This window comes from Sander vitreus, chromosome 4 (assembly GCF_031162955.1).
Source record: "Sander vitreus isolate 19-12246 chromosome 4, sanVit1, whole genome shotgun sequence".
In the NCBI taxonomy this organism is placed as follows: Eukaryota; Metazoa; Chordata; class Actinopteri; order Perciformes; family Percidae; genus Sander; species Sander vitreus.
In genome coordinates this window covers 26,690,738-26,709,257 of record NC_135858.1, presented here as the reverse complement: position 1 = coordinate 26,709,257, position 18,520 = coordinate 26,690,738, and the positions used below count along the sequence as shown (strand labels likewise).

Genomic DNA, 18,520 nt, shown 5'->3' with positions numbered 1-18,520 from the left:
AAATGTTAAGTATTCCTGTGGTTTCTCGGCCAGCGTTCCTGTGCAGTTGCGTCACCCAGCTGACTGTCTGACATCCGCTTCCTGAAGCATGAAAAAACCCAGAAAAGGATATTTTTAGTCTCAGACTGAGACAAATGTATTTGGTTGCAGAGTTTTATTGCCTTTAATAGCACCCAGTGTGATCGGGGGGCACTTCCTCTAATGCTATACGCAGATTATCCAAACAGACAAACACTAAGGATCATTACTTAATCATATATTTTATCAATCATGTTTTATATATCATGTATATGTTATATAAATGTAAACGCCATTTACATATGCTAGACCTGCTGGCTCTGCTGCTATTATTCCCATCGCATCACTGTTGCTTTTGCCTTGTAAGTTTGTCTTGTATAGTTTTTTTTTTGTTTTTTTTGTACTTCTATTCTATTTCAGTTATATATACTGTATATGTTATCATATAGTGTTTGTAGTGGCGATTTGTCCTGAGATTGAACAAAACAAACTCAAAGTCAAACAGCCACTGAGGCACCGAAGGAGTGAATCTTACGCAGAGGTAAACAACGTTCATTGTAAATTCATAAATAAATATTTAACTATTAAATATAACAAAAACAATGAATAACTCCAATAATAACAAAACAATGAATAGCTCCAACATTGTTTAATTGATCTATTTATCTTTATTTATTTATGACTTTGTGGTGCTGCAACAACAGAATGTCTCCCCCGGGCATCAATGAAGGTTTATGTTAACTCTTTGATATTGTTTGTATTGTTCATCTATTTGTAACTGAGACATACAGATGTTGCCAGTGGTGGAGGAGGTACACAGATCTTTTACTTAGCAAAAATAGCAATACCACACTGTAGAAATACAGTGTTGTACTAAAAGTTCTGTATTCAAAATTTTACTTAAGTAAAAGTACAAAAGTATCAGCATCAAAATACACTTAAAGCACCAAATGTAATGCTGCGCTACTCAAAATGCAGAATGGCACATTTTACAATTATATACATATATACTGTATATACAGTATATATCATTGCATTATAATTGTTGATGCATTAATGTCATTACTTCAATGTTGTGGCTGGTAAAGGTGGAGCTAACTAGGCCTATACACTGTCGGGTAACACATCATAATTCATTAGTTGATTGTTGTTGAATATTATTTATACACTTTGTATTAATCTGGATCTGTAAAAAAGTAACTCAAATAACTGGAGTGCAGTAAAACGTACAATCATTTGCTCTTTAATTTAGTGAAGTAGAAGAACAAAGTAGCATAAAGTGGAAATACTCAACTAAAGTGGTAGTACCTCAAAACTGTACTTAATACTGTATTTAAGAACAGAGTCAATGTAGGCTATTTTGTTATTTTCCACAACTGGATGTCGCCACCTAAAATGTAAATGTTTTTTTTTTTTTTTAACTTTATTGAAGAATGTGGACATACAGTAGGAAGGAACGTCTTCTGTACATCTTAACAGTCTATGTTCTAGACGAGCCAGGGGGTTACTAAAGGAAAACAAAACCAAAACAAAGCAAAACAATTCATACAAATATTTTGTAAAGCTTACAAAGGTCATATGATCTAACAGCTTTTTTGTTTGTACAGGTGGAAATGGAAAACATGTATTGTTTAATATTGGCAGTCAGCTCCAAAAAGCTTGGCTTCTTTTTCAAAAACTTTGACCTATGTAAATAAAATTTGGTTAAAATAATTATCAAATTCATCACATAATACTCAGAATAAAGCTTTCTATCATATTGAGTGAATCCAAACAATACATTTTCCCAAAGTAATGTGAATTGAGGGTAAATGTGAACAGCAATGAAATGTGATAATCTGCTCCAAAGTGTCTTGGTATATTGCAAGACCAAAATAGATGGACCAGTGTTTCATTTAGTTCTCCACAAAAACTACAGCTGATATCAAATGTCTTTTTTCATTTTCTGCAGATAATGGTTAGTTGGGTAAAATCTGTGGAGCATTTTGAAAGAGATCTCTTTAACTTTGTTGGTTAAGAAGAACTTGTGTGGCAATAGCCAAACCTTTTCCCAACAAATCTCAACATATGAAGACCAGTACGATAAAGCAGCAGGTGTACTCTTAACGTCTTGCTGAAAGAGTTGACGAGTTGCCTTATTCTTACTTTTAGCTTGTAGTGAAAAACAAATATTACCAACAATTGTTTCTTTCACATTTAACAGTATAGGGTGATCGCCAACTCCATTAAAACCTTTAAAGAGTACAACGACAGCTGAAGGTATTGCATCAAAAACAATAGAGAACTCCTCCGGAGAGACAGGGATGCCGTAGTGATGAATAAACTCAACATAATTATAAAGCTGACCACGCTGGTTGAGTAATTGGCTTAGAAGCAATATGTTGTTGTCAACCCACTGTTGAAAGAAAATGGATTTGTTTTTATACAAAATATATCTGTTGTTCCAAATATAAAACCTATGAGGAGAGAAATTATGCTCGTAGATCAAAGACCAAGCCAGCAGCATTTGTTTATGAAATGACGAAAGTTAAGAGGAATTTTGTCAATATTATAGATACATACCAATAAAAACTGAGGAAAAGACATAATGTACATATGTATACATATGCATACGTATACATATACATATGTATACATATACATATGTATATGTACACATACACCCTTCCTATGTACATAATAATAAATTTAAGGTATTAAAGTCCAGGAAATTGAGGCCACCTTTACTGTACTCATTCATTAAAACAGACTTTCTCAGATAGTGAGTGCGGTTTTTCCACACAAAATCATATAGAACTTTGTCTATAGTTTTACACATTTGTTGATCTACATATAAAGACAGTGCAGCGTATGTTAATCTTGATATTCCTTCAGCCTTCGAGAGGAGAATCCTGCCTTTTAATGATAAGTCACGCAAAAGCCAAAGGTTGAATTTCTTCCTTGTTTTTTCAACAATGGGAATGAAATTATTCTTGCATCTTTGCAGTTCATTTTTATCAATAACAAGCCCTAAATAATTAATACTATTCTTCACAGGAATATTAGAGATCATATCAATATCACAATCCTTAAGTGCTAGTAATTCACATTTTTTAAGATTTAAACGGAGACCAGAAGCTTTACTGAAAACTTCTATTATAGAAATTGCTAGAGGAACCTGGGAGCTGTCTTTTAAAAACAGTGTTGTGCCATCTGCCAGTTGACTTAAAATAATTGTCTTATCAGTGATGGAAATACCCTGCAATTGACTACATTTAATGTGTTCACATAAAAGTTGGGCTGCAAGCAAAAAAAGGTAGGGAGATATAGGGCATCCCTGCCGAATTCCCTAAAATGTAAATGTGTAGCTGTCTGGATACACAAAACAGACGTGAGATGGTGGCGCCCTCATGTGGAGGTTGACACACACACACACACACACACACACACACACACACACACACACACACACACACACACACACACACACACACACACACACACACACACACACACACACACACACACGACTTTGTGATATTCCCGACAGTTCCTGAACGCAGCACGGTCGTCTGAAGATGAAAGGCTGTTGTGTAATTTGGGTGAAAGAGGAGGAGGCGGTTGAATGCAGGACGGCTCGCAGTGACAATTTGCGCAGGACTCGAACAGGTACAGTGCTACTTATGTACAGGCAGTTATAAACATGCTATAATGAAAATTAATATATCTTCACTTCGGCGGCTGAATTGTGGAATTCAGTCAATGTGTTTATATCTAGGCTAACCTACAGTACAGTGGCCATGTTGTGATCATGTTTGAGATGTGATGTCTTCAAAAGGGCACTTAAAGTCATAGCAATGGGGTAACGTTAGCTAGCCCACATATATGTCTGAAATGTAATATTGTTATCTGCTGGTTCTCAAAGCTGATGTAAGCCTTCTCTCTACCGTTGAACTTTCAGTAGGCTATAACATGTAAAATGTCTGAACTAACAGGGAACCAGCGGTGATATGGTTAAAGGGAACTACCGTTTTCCCAACTTTACTCCTCGTTTACACAACGTTATATCTTTTTGTTATTGAGCTTCCTTTTCTTCTACTTCGTCTTCTTTTGCAAAACAATAGCAACTCAATGTCCACTTACTTTCTGGAGCTTTCAACCGTGTGTCACCGTTGTCAGACATCTGTGTCTGTGTTAGTTTATATTAAAGGATCAAAGGTCAGCATTAACAATTTGGCAAAACATTCTCACCTTATAGTGTACATGTTCACATATTTACATTATTATCTTATTATTGATTTGTGCATCAAATGTACACATTGACAAACTGACCATCACAACATTTATTTACAGAAAACAAATAACTTAAAAGTAATATATAATACCAAAAATGAAAAACAAATCATGAAGATAGTCATTTTACATGTTTATTACATTATTTTACCAAAACGTCATTTTATCAATTCATACCTGCAATATTTCTGAAAACAAACTACACACGCCTACTGTGTAAAGCAGAGTTCTATTTTTGTGAAAAACTGTGAATCATGTGGATTGTAGCTAAAGGTTAGCCTACTTAAAGGGATAGTCCAGTGATTTAGTATTGCACTGGGAAAGACCTAAATCAGTACAGGTGAGATAGCTAGTATGGGTCAAACTCCAAAACTGGATCCTACTTTTCCCCATAATGCCAATTCAGAGCAGCTTTGCATGAGACCCTTCCTGCCTGGTAAACGCTCCACACCTAGCAATTAAGAAATATATTGTAGGCCTACAGCCAGTGGGGGTGCATGGCAAATATTACAGAGGAAGCCAGTGAGCTTGGTATGGAAATCATATTGCGATAAAACAGAGAGCTCAACACACAGGGTGAAAAGAGAAGCTGCAGCAATGTGCAGTAGAACAAAAATATGGTGTTTTCTGAAAATTAAACCATGTAAACCTATTCTGATATAACCTGTAAATTCAATTATGAACCTGAAAATGAGCATAATGCGAGCACTTTAAATGAAACGTTGTCGATGTAGACTATCAACAATATTACCGCAATATAATAGGCAAGAAACAATGCCGTTCGCTCTTAAAAATGATGAAGAATCAATCTGACAAACACTGGTCAAGCATCCACAATTCAGAAACTAATCTGACAGCAAATGATAATGTCTGCTTGTGTGTTTTACTATCAAAGGCGTGTGCAGCGATGGAGCTGATAATGCTATCAGGAGGTATACTGGCTCTCCCTGTCGTCGCCTTCATCACCTCCTTCCTGTTCTGGCCTGGAGTCCTCCTTAAGGCCTACAACTGGTACAGACCCGTTAGACTGCTAATTGGTTACTGGTTTACTGGTATTTTAAAAAATAAAATAAAGTGAGAGACTTTATCCCAGTACGTCCGTTGAGCCAGACTACATAATAGCTGATGCTTTGTTTTTGTTTTTTATATTTTTTAAAATTTACTAATAATTTCTCCTTTGACAAAACATTTTATATTTCATTAACTTACAAAACACACACACACACACACACACACACACACACACACACACACACACACACACAGGTTTGTGGCACTATCTTTGTGGGGATCCGTCATTGACCCCTAGCCCCTTACCCTAACCTTAACCATCACAACTAAATGCCTAACCTTAACCCTTACCCTCACCCTAACCATAACCTAATTCTAACCTTAATCCTAAAACCAAGTCTTAACCCTCAAACAGCCCTTTAAACTTGTGGGGTCCAGCATTTTGGCCCCACAAAGCAGTTGGGACCCCACAAGTATACTGGACTCCTGGTTTTTGGACCCCACAAATATAGTTAAACAAGCCCACACACACACACACACACACACACACACACACGCACACACACACACGCACACACACACAGTGCTGAGTCACAGTGATGTAATAGTGGTTTTATCAGCAGCTTTGTGACGTGAATAAAATGTTGTTAGGCAACACTGAAACTGTACAGACTGTTATATGCAGCATCACCATCACTTTAAACTTTCACTTAACTTTCTTAACTTACTTCAAATAGCAGCATGTTAGCATACTGATGTTAGCGTTAAGCTCAAAGCATCACTGTGCCTATGTACAGCCACACAGAGCTGCAAGCATGGCTTGTTAAGCAAATATTTGGTTTTGTGTGGACACTGTGACAACACATATCCTGTACTTAATATAGAGGCACTGACTGCTTGTCTAGTTTTTTTGAATGTTATCAGTGAAGAAGGAGGCAAATTGATTGCAGACCTTGGTGGATAAAAGTTCCGCTGCCACTGATACTGGAGTGTTTGTCAACCTGCCGACAGTAGCAAACAAGGCACGTGCATTATTATTGTTTGTGGCGAAAATGTCAGAGAAGAAGGATGGCCTTGCGTTTCTCAGCTCCAAATTATAAATGCAAAGTCTCTCTTTATAGATGTCATAGTGGACTTACCAGAGACAGCGTTCACCTTAGTAGGAGCAATGGTATCAATTACATTTGTAATTGTAGAATTAAGATAAGATAGACTTTATTAATCCCACACTAGGGAAATTCCTGTGCTATAGCAGCTCAAAAGAAAAAAAATTCCACACATCAGAATAACACAAATACACATTAAATAGACACAGGACAAAAAATATACAGAAAGTATTATAAGAAGTGATCCTGCTGTAATCCTGCTCAGGTACTGGCGCCGCAGGCTGGGGCTGGTGGTCCGCTACTCTCACAGTGCAGGCTACCGCTTCTGTTATTGCAGCCGCGGGACGCCAGGGGGCGCCTCGCCATCACTGCTGCTGCTGCACGGCTTCTCCGCCACCAAGGACATGTGGCTGCCCGTCGTCAAGGTAACACACACACATGCTGTACACACATACACACACACACTTAGAAATGTGAACGAGTGTGCACTGAATATCATCCTCAAAGACACTTCTTACTGTAAGAAGTAGTATGGAGCACATTTTGATTTCAGGGAGTCCTGGGTGTGTTTGTTTTCTGCTCCAGCATCTCCCCAGAGACCAGCATGTAGTGTGTGTGGACATGCCGGGACACGAGGGGACGAGTCGCACCGGCACCGAGGACTACAGCATTCAGGGCCAGGTCCGCCGAATCCACCAGGTGTGTGTGTGTGTGTGTGTGTGTGTGTGTGTGTGTGTGTGTGTGTGTGTGTGTGTGTGTGTGTGAGTGTGAGCGGATGGGTAACACGTCTCTCTCTTTGTGTCTCTGTGTGCAGTTTGTGCAGAGTATCGGTCTGGACAAAAGACCCTTCCACCTGGTTGGGACATCGATGGGTGGGAACGTGGCCGGAGTGTACGCTGCCCATTACCCTGCTTCTCTGTCCAGTGTCACCTTGGTGTGTCCGGCAGGTAAGCTCAGCAGACTTCTAAACCAGTGTTCAGACCTCAGACTGTTTGTTTGACGAAAGCAGAATGACAGCTACTCTCCTCCTCTCTGTCCTCCAGGTCTGGTTTATCCCACAGAATCTGAGTTCATCACTCGTCTGAAGAAGATGGAGGAATCTGAGCAGGAGGAGTCGATCCCTCTGATCCCCTCCACTATCCCGGAGCTGGAGGACATGTTGAAACTCTGCTGCTACACCCCCCCCAACCTCCCCCGACAGGTACACAGGTGTGCTACCTGCTGTGAAATCAGACACTGTTAAGGCTTCACACAGCAACAATATAAATATATCAGTGCAACCACTGTTAGTATGCACACTAGTTTAGTTGCTGCTATTTCTGCTGCCGCTGCAGTATGTAGGGAATACCCATTGGTGTGTGTGTGTGTGTGTGTGTGTGTGTGTGTGTGTGTGTGTGTGTGTGTGTGTGTGTGTGTGTGTGTGTGTTGCCAGGCCCTGCGGGGTCTCCTTGACAACAGGACTCCCAACAATGGTTTCTACAAAGAAGGTCAGTCTGCTCATATACATCACCCTTTTTCTCCCTCCACTGCTCCTCCCAGATTGTAGAGCCACCATCCTGTGGTGTGCTAAACTCTTTCAATTAATAATCCATACGTTATCAGATAGTAGGTGGGCACTTTGTTTAGCTCCTTGAAGCCTCCCTGTTTTCCTATGCATTGTTTACACTTTTCTAGTCTTAACGACCACTTGAAAGCGCTTTGCACAGGCGCCATTAACACACTCATTCATACACTAGTGTCCGAGGCTGCCATACAGATTGACATTCACGTACATTCACACACCGATGGTGCAGCATCGGGAGCAATTTGACCGCTCTCCATCTTGAGCTACAACCCCTCCATTCCTGCTGAGAAGCACAGGTGTTTGGGACAACGTGTGTTGTTTCAGTATCCTCTGATCAGGCATAAAGCCCAGTTCAGAACAAAGATTCACTGACGAGACGAGTTGAAACTTGCAACTACTTGCAACGCGCCGCTCTTGAAAGGTCAGCAGCGCACGGCGGCAATTCCAAGCACGCCAAGGGTGGCGCTGCACCTAGTCGGGCGGCACCGCTCTCCACATAGGAAAACAATGGAGCGGCCAGCGCAGATCATGTGTAGGCAGCTTAACACACACGTTTAAATGTAAACATCAGTGTATTTTGGATCTAGATTAGAATCTCCAGTTGTGTCCTCTGATGAAGTTTAAACTCTTCTGAAATGAAAAAGTATTAGCAGGTCACAGAGCATTGAGGTTAAAAGGGGTCCTTCAGTGGAATTCCGGTCCTTACTGTAAGCCGCCTACACATGATCAGAGGTAAAACTGATGTAGGGCGCAGAGCAAGTATACGTCATCATTGCTTAAGGCTACCTCCTTTCATGGGTTTGCACCTTAAAAAGGTCAGCAGCAACGAGGTGAAAGTTGAAATAATTTCAACTTTGAGCGCAGCGCTCGTGGGGAATTTCATGCCATCAACACGCCACGCCTCCGAGATGTCTCCACCGCTCTCCCCATAGGGAAACGATGGCACAGCCAGCGCAGAGCAGTTTTACCACAGGACCATGTGTAGGCCGCTTCAGACTTTCAATACTGTCATCTTGAATTCTCTAACCGACAGGGTCCGGTTCTGGATGAGTTCAGGAATTCACTCAAAGTCATCAAGTTATTCAGATATAAACTAATTTTCTCCATGTTTACCTGTGTTCTTGATAAACTCAGTAAAGTGTACATTTCCCACAGCACTAACATAGCACTAGTCTGCAACAGTACAGGTAATTCCACCTGTTTTTTATTCAAGAGATCTTTTTTTAAAGTGTGTGTGTGTGTGTGTGTGTGTGTGTGTGTGTGTGTGTGTGTGTGTGTGTGTGTGTGTGTTCGTTCAGTGTTCATGGAGATTGTCGGGGAGAAGTCTCGCCACTCGCTGCAGGAAAACTTGCATCTGATCACGTCACCAGTGCAGGTCATCTGGGGGATGGAGGACCAGGTATACATTAATCCCAGTTATTTAAAAATGTTCTATGTTCAAGGAAAAAGGCAAAATAAATGTTCCTAAAATTAGATTTATTGAGTATGTTAACATGCTGATGTTTAAGCAGGTATAATGTTTACCGTGTTCAGCATCTTAGTTTAGCGTGTTAGCATCCTAACACCTGTTAATAAGCACCAAACACAAAGTACAGCTGAGGCAGGTTATTTGATCATATATCAAAGTATTTGACTTTCTTTTTCTTTACCTGATTATGGCTCTAAATGGATAATAAGGAGTTATTGCAGTTCATCCTGACCGGGGGTCATCAATGTCTGAACCAAATTTCATGGTAATCCATACGTTTCATTTCACATCAGTTGTTGAGATAACATCTCTGTGCAACATTTATTTGTTGAAAACTTTCAGTCTGGACCAGCGTGGTGGACCAACCAACCGACCAACTGACCAACATATTTCATATCTATGCAGCCGTTCTGCTAGCGTAGCTTATAGAAAATGAATATAACCGATCCACAGCCATGTCTGCCTAGAACCAAAGGCGTTGCCAAAATCCACAAACATGCCAAGCTGCTAATAAAGCTGTCTCCTCTCTCAGGTGGTGGACGTGTCGGGGGCGGCAGTGCTGCAGGCGGCGCTGCCAAACTGCCAGGTGGCGCTGTTGGACAACTGCGGTCACTCTGTGGCTTTGGAGAGGCCCAGGAAAGCCGCCAAGCTCATCGTTGACTTCCTGTCTGCGCAGGAAGTCAGTGACGAGAGCACTAAGAAACACTCCTGAAGAAAAGTGGCACAGTCAAATATTCCTGAAGTCTTTGTTTTAGATGTCAGTGTTGAATGACTACATTCCACGTTGGGATTTTGCACATTTCTCTTTGAGAAAAACTGTATTTTAGTCTCGTTTCATGTGAATGACAGGTGTTTGATTTTGTGTGAAGTGTCCTGCTGTGAACTGACTGCACATTTACCCTCACAAAAGCACATTCAGAATAGAATATTTACTGTAGGTGAATAAATTTTGATAAATGAGGTGATTTAATAATGTCAGCACATGTACAAAGAGAATCTCAGGACTACAGAAATAAATGTGAAGATAAAAAATTGTTGTATTGATTGATTGGAAACTTCTCTGCTCTGTTTCGTTTTTAATGGAGTAATACACCAACTTTGATTTTGTATTGTTTTTAGTAATACACCAACTGCTTGGTGGGGAGGGGACACATCGGTAAAGCATTTCATCTGTATTGTTCTTTTAATGATAGAAATGGGCTTGGAAGTGGCTTAGAAAATAAAATGTGTCAAATGACCTGCCACGCTTTAGTGATAGATAGATAGATAGATAGATAGATAGATAGATAGATAGATACTTTATTCATCCCGAAGGAAATTTTAGAGGAGTTTGAAATCTGTTTATTATTATATTATTATAAATTATTTAGGAAAACAGGTTATTTGTGTGACTCGATGTTGATATCATCAATACAAATGTTACATGACAGAAACAAACTAGATCTACTGGTAGTTTAATTTTTTGTTTAATTTCTCTTGTATAGTTTCAGTTTTTATTTTTATTCTTTTTTTTGTTTTGTTTTTAAATACTTTTCTCAATCTATTTGTACTTATTACTGTCCTGGATGTCACTTTATTTTATCTTAACTCCGTTTGTCATTCCTGTATGTTCGATATTGTGACAAAGTGATCCATCTTACTATTTTGCACCTCTGACATAGCTGGCAGCGATGACTGCGCATGCGTTGTTCTACAGCCATGCCACATGACGCCTGTTTACAGCACGCAGTTATGTCTGTAGTTGGTGAGTTGGAACTGGAAAGCTCTATTTTTTGAAATATATATATATATTTATCTTTAACAACAACAACAAGCGGAAGTGCATTTACTGTTAGCTGTTTTAGCTTCAGTGTTGCAGCTACGAGCTAACTTAGCGTAGCTTAATTTAGCTACTGTTTGACCTGTTAGCTAGTTGCAGGTTGTGCAGCCATGTATTTGACATTTCCACGAGGAAAGGTTAGTCTGTCAGACGTGACCAGCCTGTAAGTGAAATGCGTAATATTTTAGATGTTCAACCGCTGTTTGTAACAGCAAGTTATCAGATTTAGCCTTATGGTAAGCTAGCTAGTTATCTCTAGCTAGGTTTATTATTTGTGTGAGAGTCTAAACCAGACTGTATTTAAAGAGGTCTAAACAATGTTCGGCTATCATGTGTGCACGAACCAAATATTAATGCTTTTCAAAGAATATATTTCACCCCTTTGTTTTAAATGTAAGCCAGAGGTGCTTTTATTCATCTGTTTCGGTCATGTGACCTTCATATCCAAAAATACTGTAATAATAATAATATAGCACCTTTTACAAACAAAGTTACAAAGTGATTTGCATTAAAAAGAAAAAGAAAAAAAAAAGAAAAAAGTTAAATGCGATCCAGAGCTTAAGATGTACACTATCGGTCAAAAGTTTGGGGTCACTTAGAAATTTCCATTCTACTCCATTATAGACAGACTACCATCTGAGATCAGTTGCATTGTTTTTTTTTAACCAGGGCAGCAGTTTTCAGATTACATTATGTGCTTACATAATTGCAAAAGGGTTCTCCAATGTTTTCTCAGTTAGCCTTTTAAAATGATATCAGATTAGTAAACAGAACGGGCCTTTGGAACATTGGATGAATGGTTGCTGATAATGGCCAATGTAGATATTGCATTAAAGATCAGCCACTTGTTTCTACAACAGTCAAGAAGCCTTTTGCAATTATGTAAGCACATAATGTCATCTGAAAACTGCTGCCCTGACACATCCGGTGATCTGGTGAGTAGTTTCATCAGCAGGACGCTGCATGTGGGATTGAGTTAAAATAAAGAATGCATCAACCTCATAACAACAGACTACTATCACGTCTGAACCATGTAACACACACAGTCCTGCTGTAGGATACAAATACAGACCTGACAAACACACTTGTATGGTTTAGTCGTGCTGCTGATGTCTGTTTAACCTTCAGTGTTTTTTTTTTTTCAGTCTGAAGTCAGCCAATCGGCCTGTTGGGAGTCTGAGTCACTGATTTTTAATAGAATGAGACGCGCCGACAAGAAGGACGAACCTGCAGTTTACCAACGGGTGGTGTTGAAGAACGCCTCGCCGTACCACTACTTGAAGGTCTGCCTGTGAGTCACTGTGCCGAGTTTTTTTGGGAAAATACTGTGTTTGTTAGGGATGTAACGATACACACAACTCACGATTCGATACGATACACGCTTTTAAGTTCACGATACAATTTTCTCACGTTTTTTTAATAGAATGAGCTGCAAATAAAAGAGTGGAAAAATATTCCTTTTATTTATATAAACTGTGCAAAAGAACCCAATGTGTCCTCTTATCAAAAGTGCAACTGAAATTGTATTTTATCTTAAGTAACAAAAATGTAATAATACAATTAGGTTGTTTTTTTGTTTTTTTTTAAATCCCACATCAAAAAAACTAAATAAATAGAAAGAAATCTCTTTAAATAAAGGAACTAAGAACACGTAGTGACGTCTGAAGTCAAACAAGTGAAATCAAAAGTAGTTTACGCCCTAGGATGTTTAAACGTCACGATTCATTGTTTATCTCAGGCGGTTGTATATAAATTCTTATTAAAAAAACATCATATTGATATTGTGGTTCTTATGTCTAAAAATATAATAATACTATATAAATATATAATAATATAAATATACTGTACGTCTTATAATAATAAGACGTACAGTATATTTATCCACAACATTTATACCTAGTTCATACCAATCAATAGGGGCATCCCTAGTTTATACACATCTGTCAATCAATACAATACCTGTACATTGATCCCACATTATATTTCTGTGTGTGTTTAGTGTCCTGGAAGATGAGTCTACCAGACTGAGTGCAGTTGAACTGAAGCAGTTCATCATCACAGGCCTGAACAGCCTGTACGGAGAGGTGAGGTCAACAACGCGGCCGGGTGTCGACAGTACGATTCCCACGGCGGGGTCTGCTCTGACGCCGCGAGGCCCCGTGAATGGAAGCCTCCAGAAAATGTCTAGCCGATTCTGAAGTTAACATCAATTCAATCTACTATTTTTGATAATCGCTCGATTCGGTGAAGTAGTTATTTTCCAAGTTAAAAACACCAGAAATTCCTTTTGTTCCAGATTTTCTTCATCTCGTGATCGCAATCTTTTGACTTTTCACTATTTCCTAACATTTGAAAGGAAATTCTGCTTTATAAAAAAACAAAAAAAATGTATCCGCAGATTCCTCAGTGGTGAAAATAATCAATAGTTGCAGCCGTTTTTAATGGTATGTTTTTTTTTGGTTTTTTTTATTCATTTGAATGTGCTTCAGGTGGGAGCAGCGTTGACCTTTGACCTGTTGAAGTACGACGAAGACACCCTCACTGCTCTTCTGCGTGTGTGCAGCAGGTGAGTTCAGCAGCAGCACGATGGGAAGACATTTTCACTCCTCGTAGACTAGAGGGTTTTTTAATGTGTGTGTGTGTGTGTGTTGTGTGTGTTTTTTCAGGGGTTTGGTGAAGCTGTGGAGCTCCCTGACTCTGCTGGGCTCCTACCAGAACCAGGCCTGTGCCTTCAGAGTTCTGCAGGTCAGCAGACTTCACTTCAGTTCAGTATCCAAAAATGATCTTTATAGACCTTTTTTCACGGCAGACATGTTGACATGTCATAGTCGGAAAAGCACAGTTGTATTCAAAACCATTAATGATGGCTGCATTCCACTTAGGAGAGACCCTGGTGTTGTGCGTGCTGACTCTCTGAAATAGCTCACTGGGACATTTGATGGAATTGAGCCATCGTTAAGGTTATCAATTTCAGCTGTGCTTTTCCTACTATGACAAGTCAAAATGTCTGCTGTGAAAAAGGTCCATAGGTATATGTAGCTATAGATTAATTTAGTAATCGAGTATTCTACTGATTATTCCATCGATTAATCGAGTAAGCGGATAAGAAATACTTTTGCTTTATTAAAGCGTAATAGTAAATAGACAAAAGAGCGGCTTCCTTCTTTTAGAAAAAGCTACCTTTTTGTTGCTTAAATTGCATACAATAATATCTGGCGAAAAACTAAACCTATTTAGTGCATTTAAGTGCCGTATTACATTATTACATATAAAAAAAAAATAAAATATCTGAAATGCTAAATCAACCTCAAACACAGGCATACATTTAAATAATAATACATAAACATTGCCTTTTTAAGTTGTGCAACTTATCTTTCAGAACTACAAGTTTCAACCGAGCTACAGCTCAGCCATAACGTACGCCTTTACTCTCTTCTTGAAAGGCTTTTATAGGAGGCAAAATCCAAAATCACTCCGACTCTGTTGTTTACTGAAACAGAGGGGAAATGGTAATAATTATTGGTATGTGTTACCAGGCAGACAGAGCCAGTTGAAAGCGTCCCTGTAAATGCTAGCGCTAATGTTACATCGTGTCAGGTGCGCTTCGTGTGAACGGAGGAGTAGACCGGATGTTCTTTTTCTGCTGAGGTGCTGTAGCATTGACAATGTCCTATTGTGTTAAGCTAATACAGAGTTTTTCTCTTTTTTGCAGCTTGAAATGATCCCAAACTTTTGACACTTTCTGTCGTTTTCCCCCGCCTGTCGCTTCTCCTAGCCCCGCACTATTTTCGCTCTCTCTTCGTCCATTTTGCAATCTGTGCCGTCAGTCTTCGCGGCATGTGTCCTTAGCAGCATCACCCCGTTGCCCGTGCGACAGTAATAATCCTCCCTGCGGAAACTCAGCGAGCGGTACACCATTAGTTACATTGATTAAATAAAACTTGGCGGGGATTTTAAGTAATCCAATTATTCGAGTTACTCGAGGAATCGTTTCAACGGCCTAGGATTCACCTCTAGATTTATAACTTTTGTTTAGAAATGCCCCCATCACGTTTTTTTGCCGCCGATACCAATGCCGATTTGTTGATGAGCCATATCAGCCGATAAATAGCCAATACCGATCATTTTCTTGTTTTGTTTAGCAGCTGGCATTGCTGTATTACGGTATATACCTAGGCCAATTCATTGTTGTTTGTTTCTTAAAGTGAAAACACACTGGGCGCGTCAGACCTGCCTATAGGCGATTTTTCAATGAGACGCAAGCTAATATGTCAAGCCAGGCAGGTAATCACGTACAGGAAGACCACAGTGCAGCTGGATGCTTTACAAAAATAAAACACCTAGGTTCATAGTGATTTTGGCTGTCTTGACTTCTCACAGCGAGACGTGCGATTAGGCACAGGGAGAGAGAGACGGACGGACAGAGAGAGACACACACACACACACACACACACACACACACAGCCACATATAGACTACAATTACCACAGTTTTCCCCACTCATCCTGTCTCTTTCTATTGGAGAGAGAGAGCGAGAGAGAGAGCCAAGAGGAGAAGGATCGCTCTGTGACCAATACAGAGAAATACACGTCTGGTATGAATGGCCGGGCGCTCGATCAGGCGCGTATCTACTCTTCATCAGACACACATCACACATACAGAATATACATGAAGTAAAAGGATACAATATACATGAAATAATAATAGGATAGAATATAAGAACAATAGTTTAAAATATCTACAAGTTGGGAATAAAAACTGTACAACCTTTTAAATAGTACTTTATAAAGCTGTAGGTAAACAAACCTATTGTTATATTAGTGCAGTTGTGATGTCTATGAGTCTTATCTGTCACTCAGTGAAGAAGTGTTAAATAGTTTGGTTGCCTGCGGCAGGAATGATTCCCTGTAGCGGTCCGTGCGACATCGAAGCTGTCGGAGCCTCTTAGAGAAGGTGCTCCTCCGTTGGACCAGCGTGGGGGGGTGGAGAGGGTGGTCGGGGTTATCCATGATGGATAATAGTTTGTTCAGTGACCTCCTCTCCACCACAGCTTCAAAAGTGTCCTGTTTGCAGCCAAAACAAGTATAAAATAAGTGGACGTGGGGCGGCCTCTAGCTCACCCAGTAAGGGCGTTCGCCCCATGTTGGCTGAGTCCTGCAGCGGCGCGGGGTTCAAATCCAACCTGCTGCCCTTTGCTGCATGTCATCCCCCATCTCTCTCCCCCTTTCATATCTATCCACTTTCAAGTGAAGGGAAAAGCCCCCCAAAAAATAATCTTAAAAAAAATAAGTGGATGTAGCATCAGTGACGTCACCCATTGGTTTGTGGACTGCCGTTTTGAAGGCTATTTTGCAGTCGCCATCTTGTTGTTGTTTTTTTAAACCGCACGTAACGATTTTTGAGGGGAGGGTGGAGCTGGGGGAGGATGACACGGCTAAGCAAGTGTCTCTATGGCTTCAATAGCGCTGCGCTAAACGCTAAAGAGGGGACTTTCATCTCAGTTCAATTCAGTTGTATTTTATTTCAAGTGCAATATCACCATAAACATGGTCTCCAAACACTGTACAACAGGGAATTCAGTAAAAGTACACACGAATACAAAAAAACATACATTAAAATCATTGCGGATATATAGGTACATAAAAGTGAAATAAAATGTGGTACAAGGGTAAAAACAAAAGATAGAGGAAGTCATACTGATGGTCCGTAATGTTTTAGAAAAAAAGAAATTTTTTGATTTAAAAGGGGTGATGGAGCTGGCTTCTCTGACATACAACGGAAGGTTTATTCCAGAGGCACGGTGCTCGATGAGAAAAGGCACGGTGGGCTGCCGATATCTTTTTGACCCTAGGAATTTCTAAAAGATTGGTACCCAGGGAGCGGAGTGGTCGTGGGGGGGGGTATAGGGGTTAATCAGTTTGGCTAGGTATGAGGTTAAAAGGAGGGTTTTAAAATCTGCTCTAGCCACTGAAGTGAGGTTAAGACAGGAGTTATGCGGTCCTATCTCCAGGCCCTTGTCAGTACCCTGGCTGCTGATCTGATGCTGTTGGTAGCTCTCACGCCATCTACAGAGGCCCTCGCCACGGTGCCTTGCACGAGTACACACAAAGCTTGAGCCAATAAAGACAATCTTTCCCTTGTGTCAACTTCAGGTTTCACCGTTCCTGCTCACGCTGACTGGAAACAGCCGAGAGCTGCAGCTGGACTGAAGGAGGATGAGAATCTTCCGGATGAGTTTGATGTGGAGCAGCATCTTTAATAAGCGGCGGCTGTGCCTCTGTCCTCCCTCCTGCCGGCGGCTCCACGTCGGCCAGCGAGCCTCCCTCACCAAAGCTTTCTCCTCCCGCGACGTGGAGCTGTTCGCCGAGCTGACGGGCGACACCAACCCCCTCCACCTGGACCGGGCCTACGCCCGCACCACCTCCTTCGAGGCGCCCATCGTCCACGGCGTCCTCATCAACGGCCTGATCTCGGCCGTGCTCGGCACCAGGATGCCCGGCCGCGGCTGCATCTTCCTGTACCAGGAGATCCGCTTCCCGGCGCCGCTCTACATCGGCGAGGAGGTGACGGCCGAAGCCGAGGTCCGCAAGATCAAGATGTCGTTTGCCTTCATCGCCGTGACGTGCTCCGTCCAGGACAAGGTGGTGATGGAGGGGGAGGTGATGGTGATGATGCCCGAGGAACAGCAGAAGAAGGAGGAGTGAGAGGAGGAGGAGGAGGGGAGGAGGTCAGACGTCACAGCCTCCTGATGTGACAGTTGCAGTCATTTAAAAAATGGTCGCTGCAGCACCAATGTGTAGCTCGGCGTCTCCCAGGATGATTTGGTCGCAACGGTTTTTCTACATGATGGAATTTGCTCCATGTCGGCCTCATACTGTGATTTTTGTTGTTTATTTAACATGTAGTTAAAGGCTCGAGACAAGAAGTGCGTCGGGACAGAGCAGCTACCAGAGAGGATTTATTGTTTAGATGTTTGAATTTGTCAGATCTGCTCTGTATTTAGTTTAATGTGGAATATTGTTGAATAAAAACTTGAGAAAGTCTTTTTTTTTTTAATTACCATTTGTCTTTGAATTGATCAAATCCATTCTTGTCTTGTCACAGTCTAAGTCCAGCAGCGTTCATTTTTGCCGTCTTTGTGTAGAGACAAAGACGGCAAAGATGAACACTGCTGCACTTAGACTGACTGTGACGAGACATGAATGAATGCGCTGTTTTAATTCACGTGTCTGCAGGGATGTCCAACCGTGTGCCACGGAGGG

At 40.8% G+C, this 18,520-nt stretch overlaps 3 protein-coding genes across 3 annotated transcripts; all 3 read left to right on the top strand.

The window, feature by feature from the left end:
• Nucleotides 1-3,557: 3,557 nt before the first annotated feature.
• LOC144517242 (monoacylglycerol lipase abhd6-A-like) lies at nucleotides 3,558-10,490 on the top strand. Its single transcript, XM_078249240.1, has 9 exons — nucleotides 3,558-3,666; nucleotides 5,186-5,301; nucleotides 6,673-6,832; nucleotides 6,993-7,106; nucleotides 7,222-7,354; nucleotides 7,451-7,608; nucleotides 7,840-7,894; nucleotides 9,270-9,370; nucleotides 9,972-10,490. Exons 2-9 carry the CDS (start codon nucleotides 5,198-5,200, stop codon nucleotides 10,149-10,151), a joined length of 1,005 nt encoding a protein of 334 aa, XP_078105366.1. The 5' UTR covers nucleotides 3,558-3,666; nucleotides 5,186-5,197; the 3' UTR covers nucleotides 10,152-10,490.
• A 596-nt stretch (nucleotides 10,491-11,086) lies between these two features.
• Nucleotides 11,087-17,499, top strand: rpp14 (ribonuclease P/MRP 14 subunit). Its single transcript, XM_078249242.1, has 6 exons — nucleotides 11,087-11,183; nucleotides 12,404-12,549; nucleotides 13,258-13,342; nucleotides 13,748-13,824; nucleotides 13,925-14,003; nucleotides 17,411-17,499. The coding sequence occupies exons 2-6, from the start codon at nucleotides 12,458-12,460 to the stop codon at nucleotides 17,465-17,467; spliced, it is 390 nt and encodes a 129-aa protein (XP_078105368.1). The 5' UTR covers nucleotides 11,087-11,183; nucleotides 12,404-12,457; the 3' UTR covers nucleotides 17,468-17,499.
• On the top strand, nucleotides 17,474-18,301 carry LOC144517243 (hydroxyacyl-thioester dehydratase type 2, mitochondrial-like). Its single transcript, XM_078249241.1, has one exon. The coding sequence runs from the start codon at nucleotides 17,474-17,476 to the stop codon at nucleotides 17,960-17,962; it is 489 nt and encodes a 162-aa protein (XP_078105367.1). The 3' UTR covers nucleotides 17,963-18,301.
• The last annotated feature ends 219 nt before the right edge of the window (nucleotides 18,302-18,520 follow it).

Bases quoted from the DNA above. Each gene is read 5' to 3' on its own strand.
- LOC144517243 (XM_078249241.1), top strand. From the start codon at position 17,474: ATGAGAATCTTCCGGATGAGTTTGATGTGGAGCAGCATCTTTAATAAG.
- rpp14 (XM_078249242.1), top strand. From the start codon at position 12,458: ATGAGACGCGCCGACAAGAAGGACGAACCTGCAGTTTACCAACGGGTG. The intron at 12,550-13,257 runs GTGAGTCACTGT...GTGTGTGTTTAG, and splicing joins CACTACTTGAAGGTCTGCCT to TGTCCTGGAAGATGAGTCTA. The intron at 13,343-13,747 runs GTGAGGTCAACA...AATGTGCTTCAG, and splicing joins TGAACAGCCTGTACGGAGAG to GTGGGAGCAGCGTTGACCTT.
- LOC144517242 (XM_078249240.1), top strand. From the start codon at position 5,198: ATGGAGCTGATAATGCTATCAGGAGGTATACTGGCTCTCCCTGTCGTC. The intron at 7,107-7,221 runs GTGTGTGTGTGT...CTCTGTGTGCAG, and splicing joins AGGTCCGCCGAATCCACCAG to TTTGTGCAGAGTATCGGTCT. The intron at 7,609-7,839 runs GTACACAGGTGT...GTGTGTTGCCAG, and splicing joins CCCCCAACCTCCCCCGACAG to GCCCTGCGGGGTCTCCTTGA.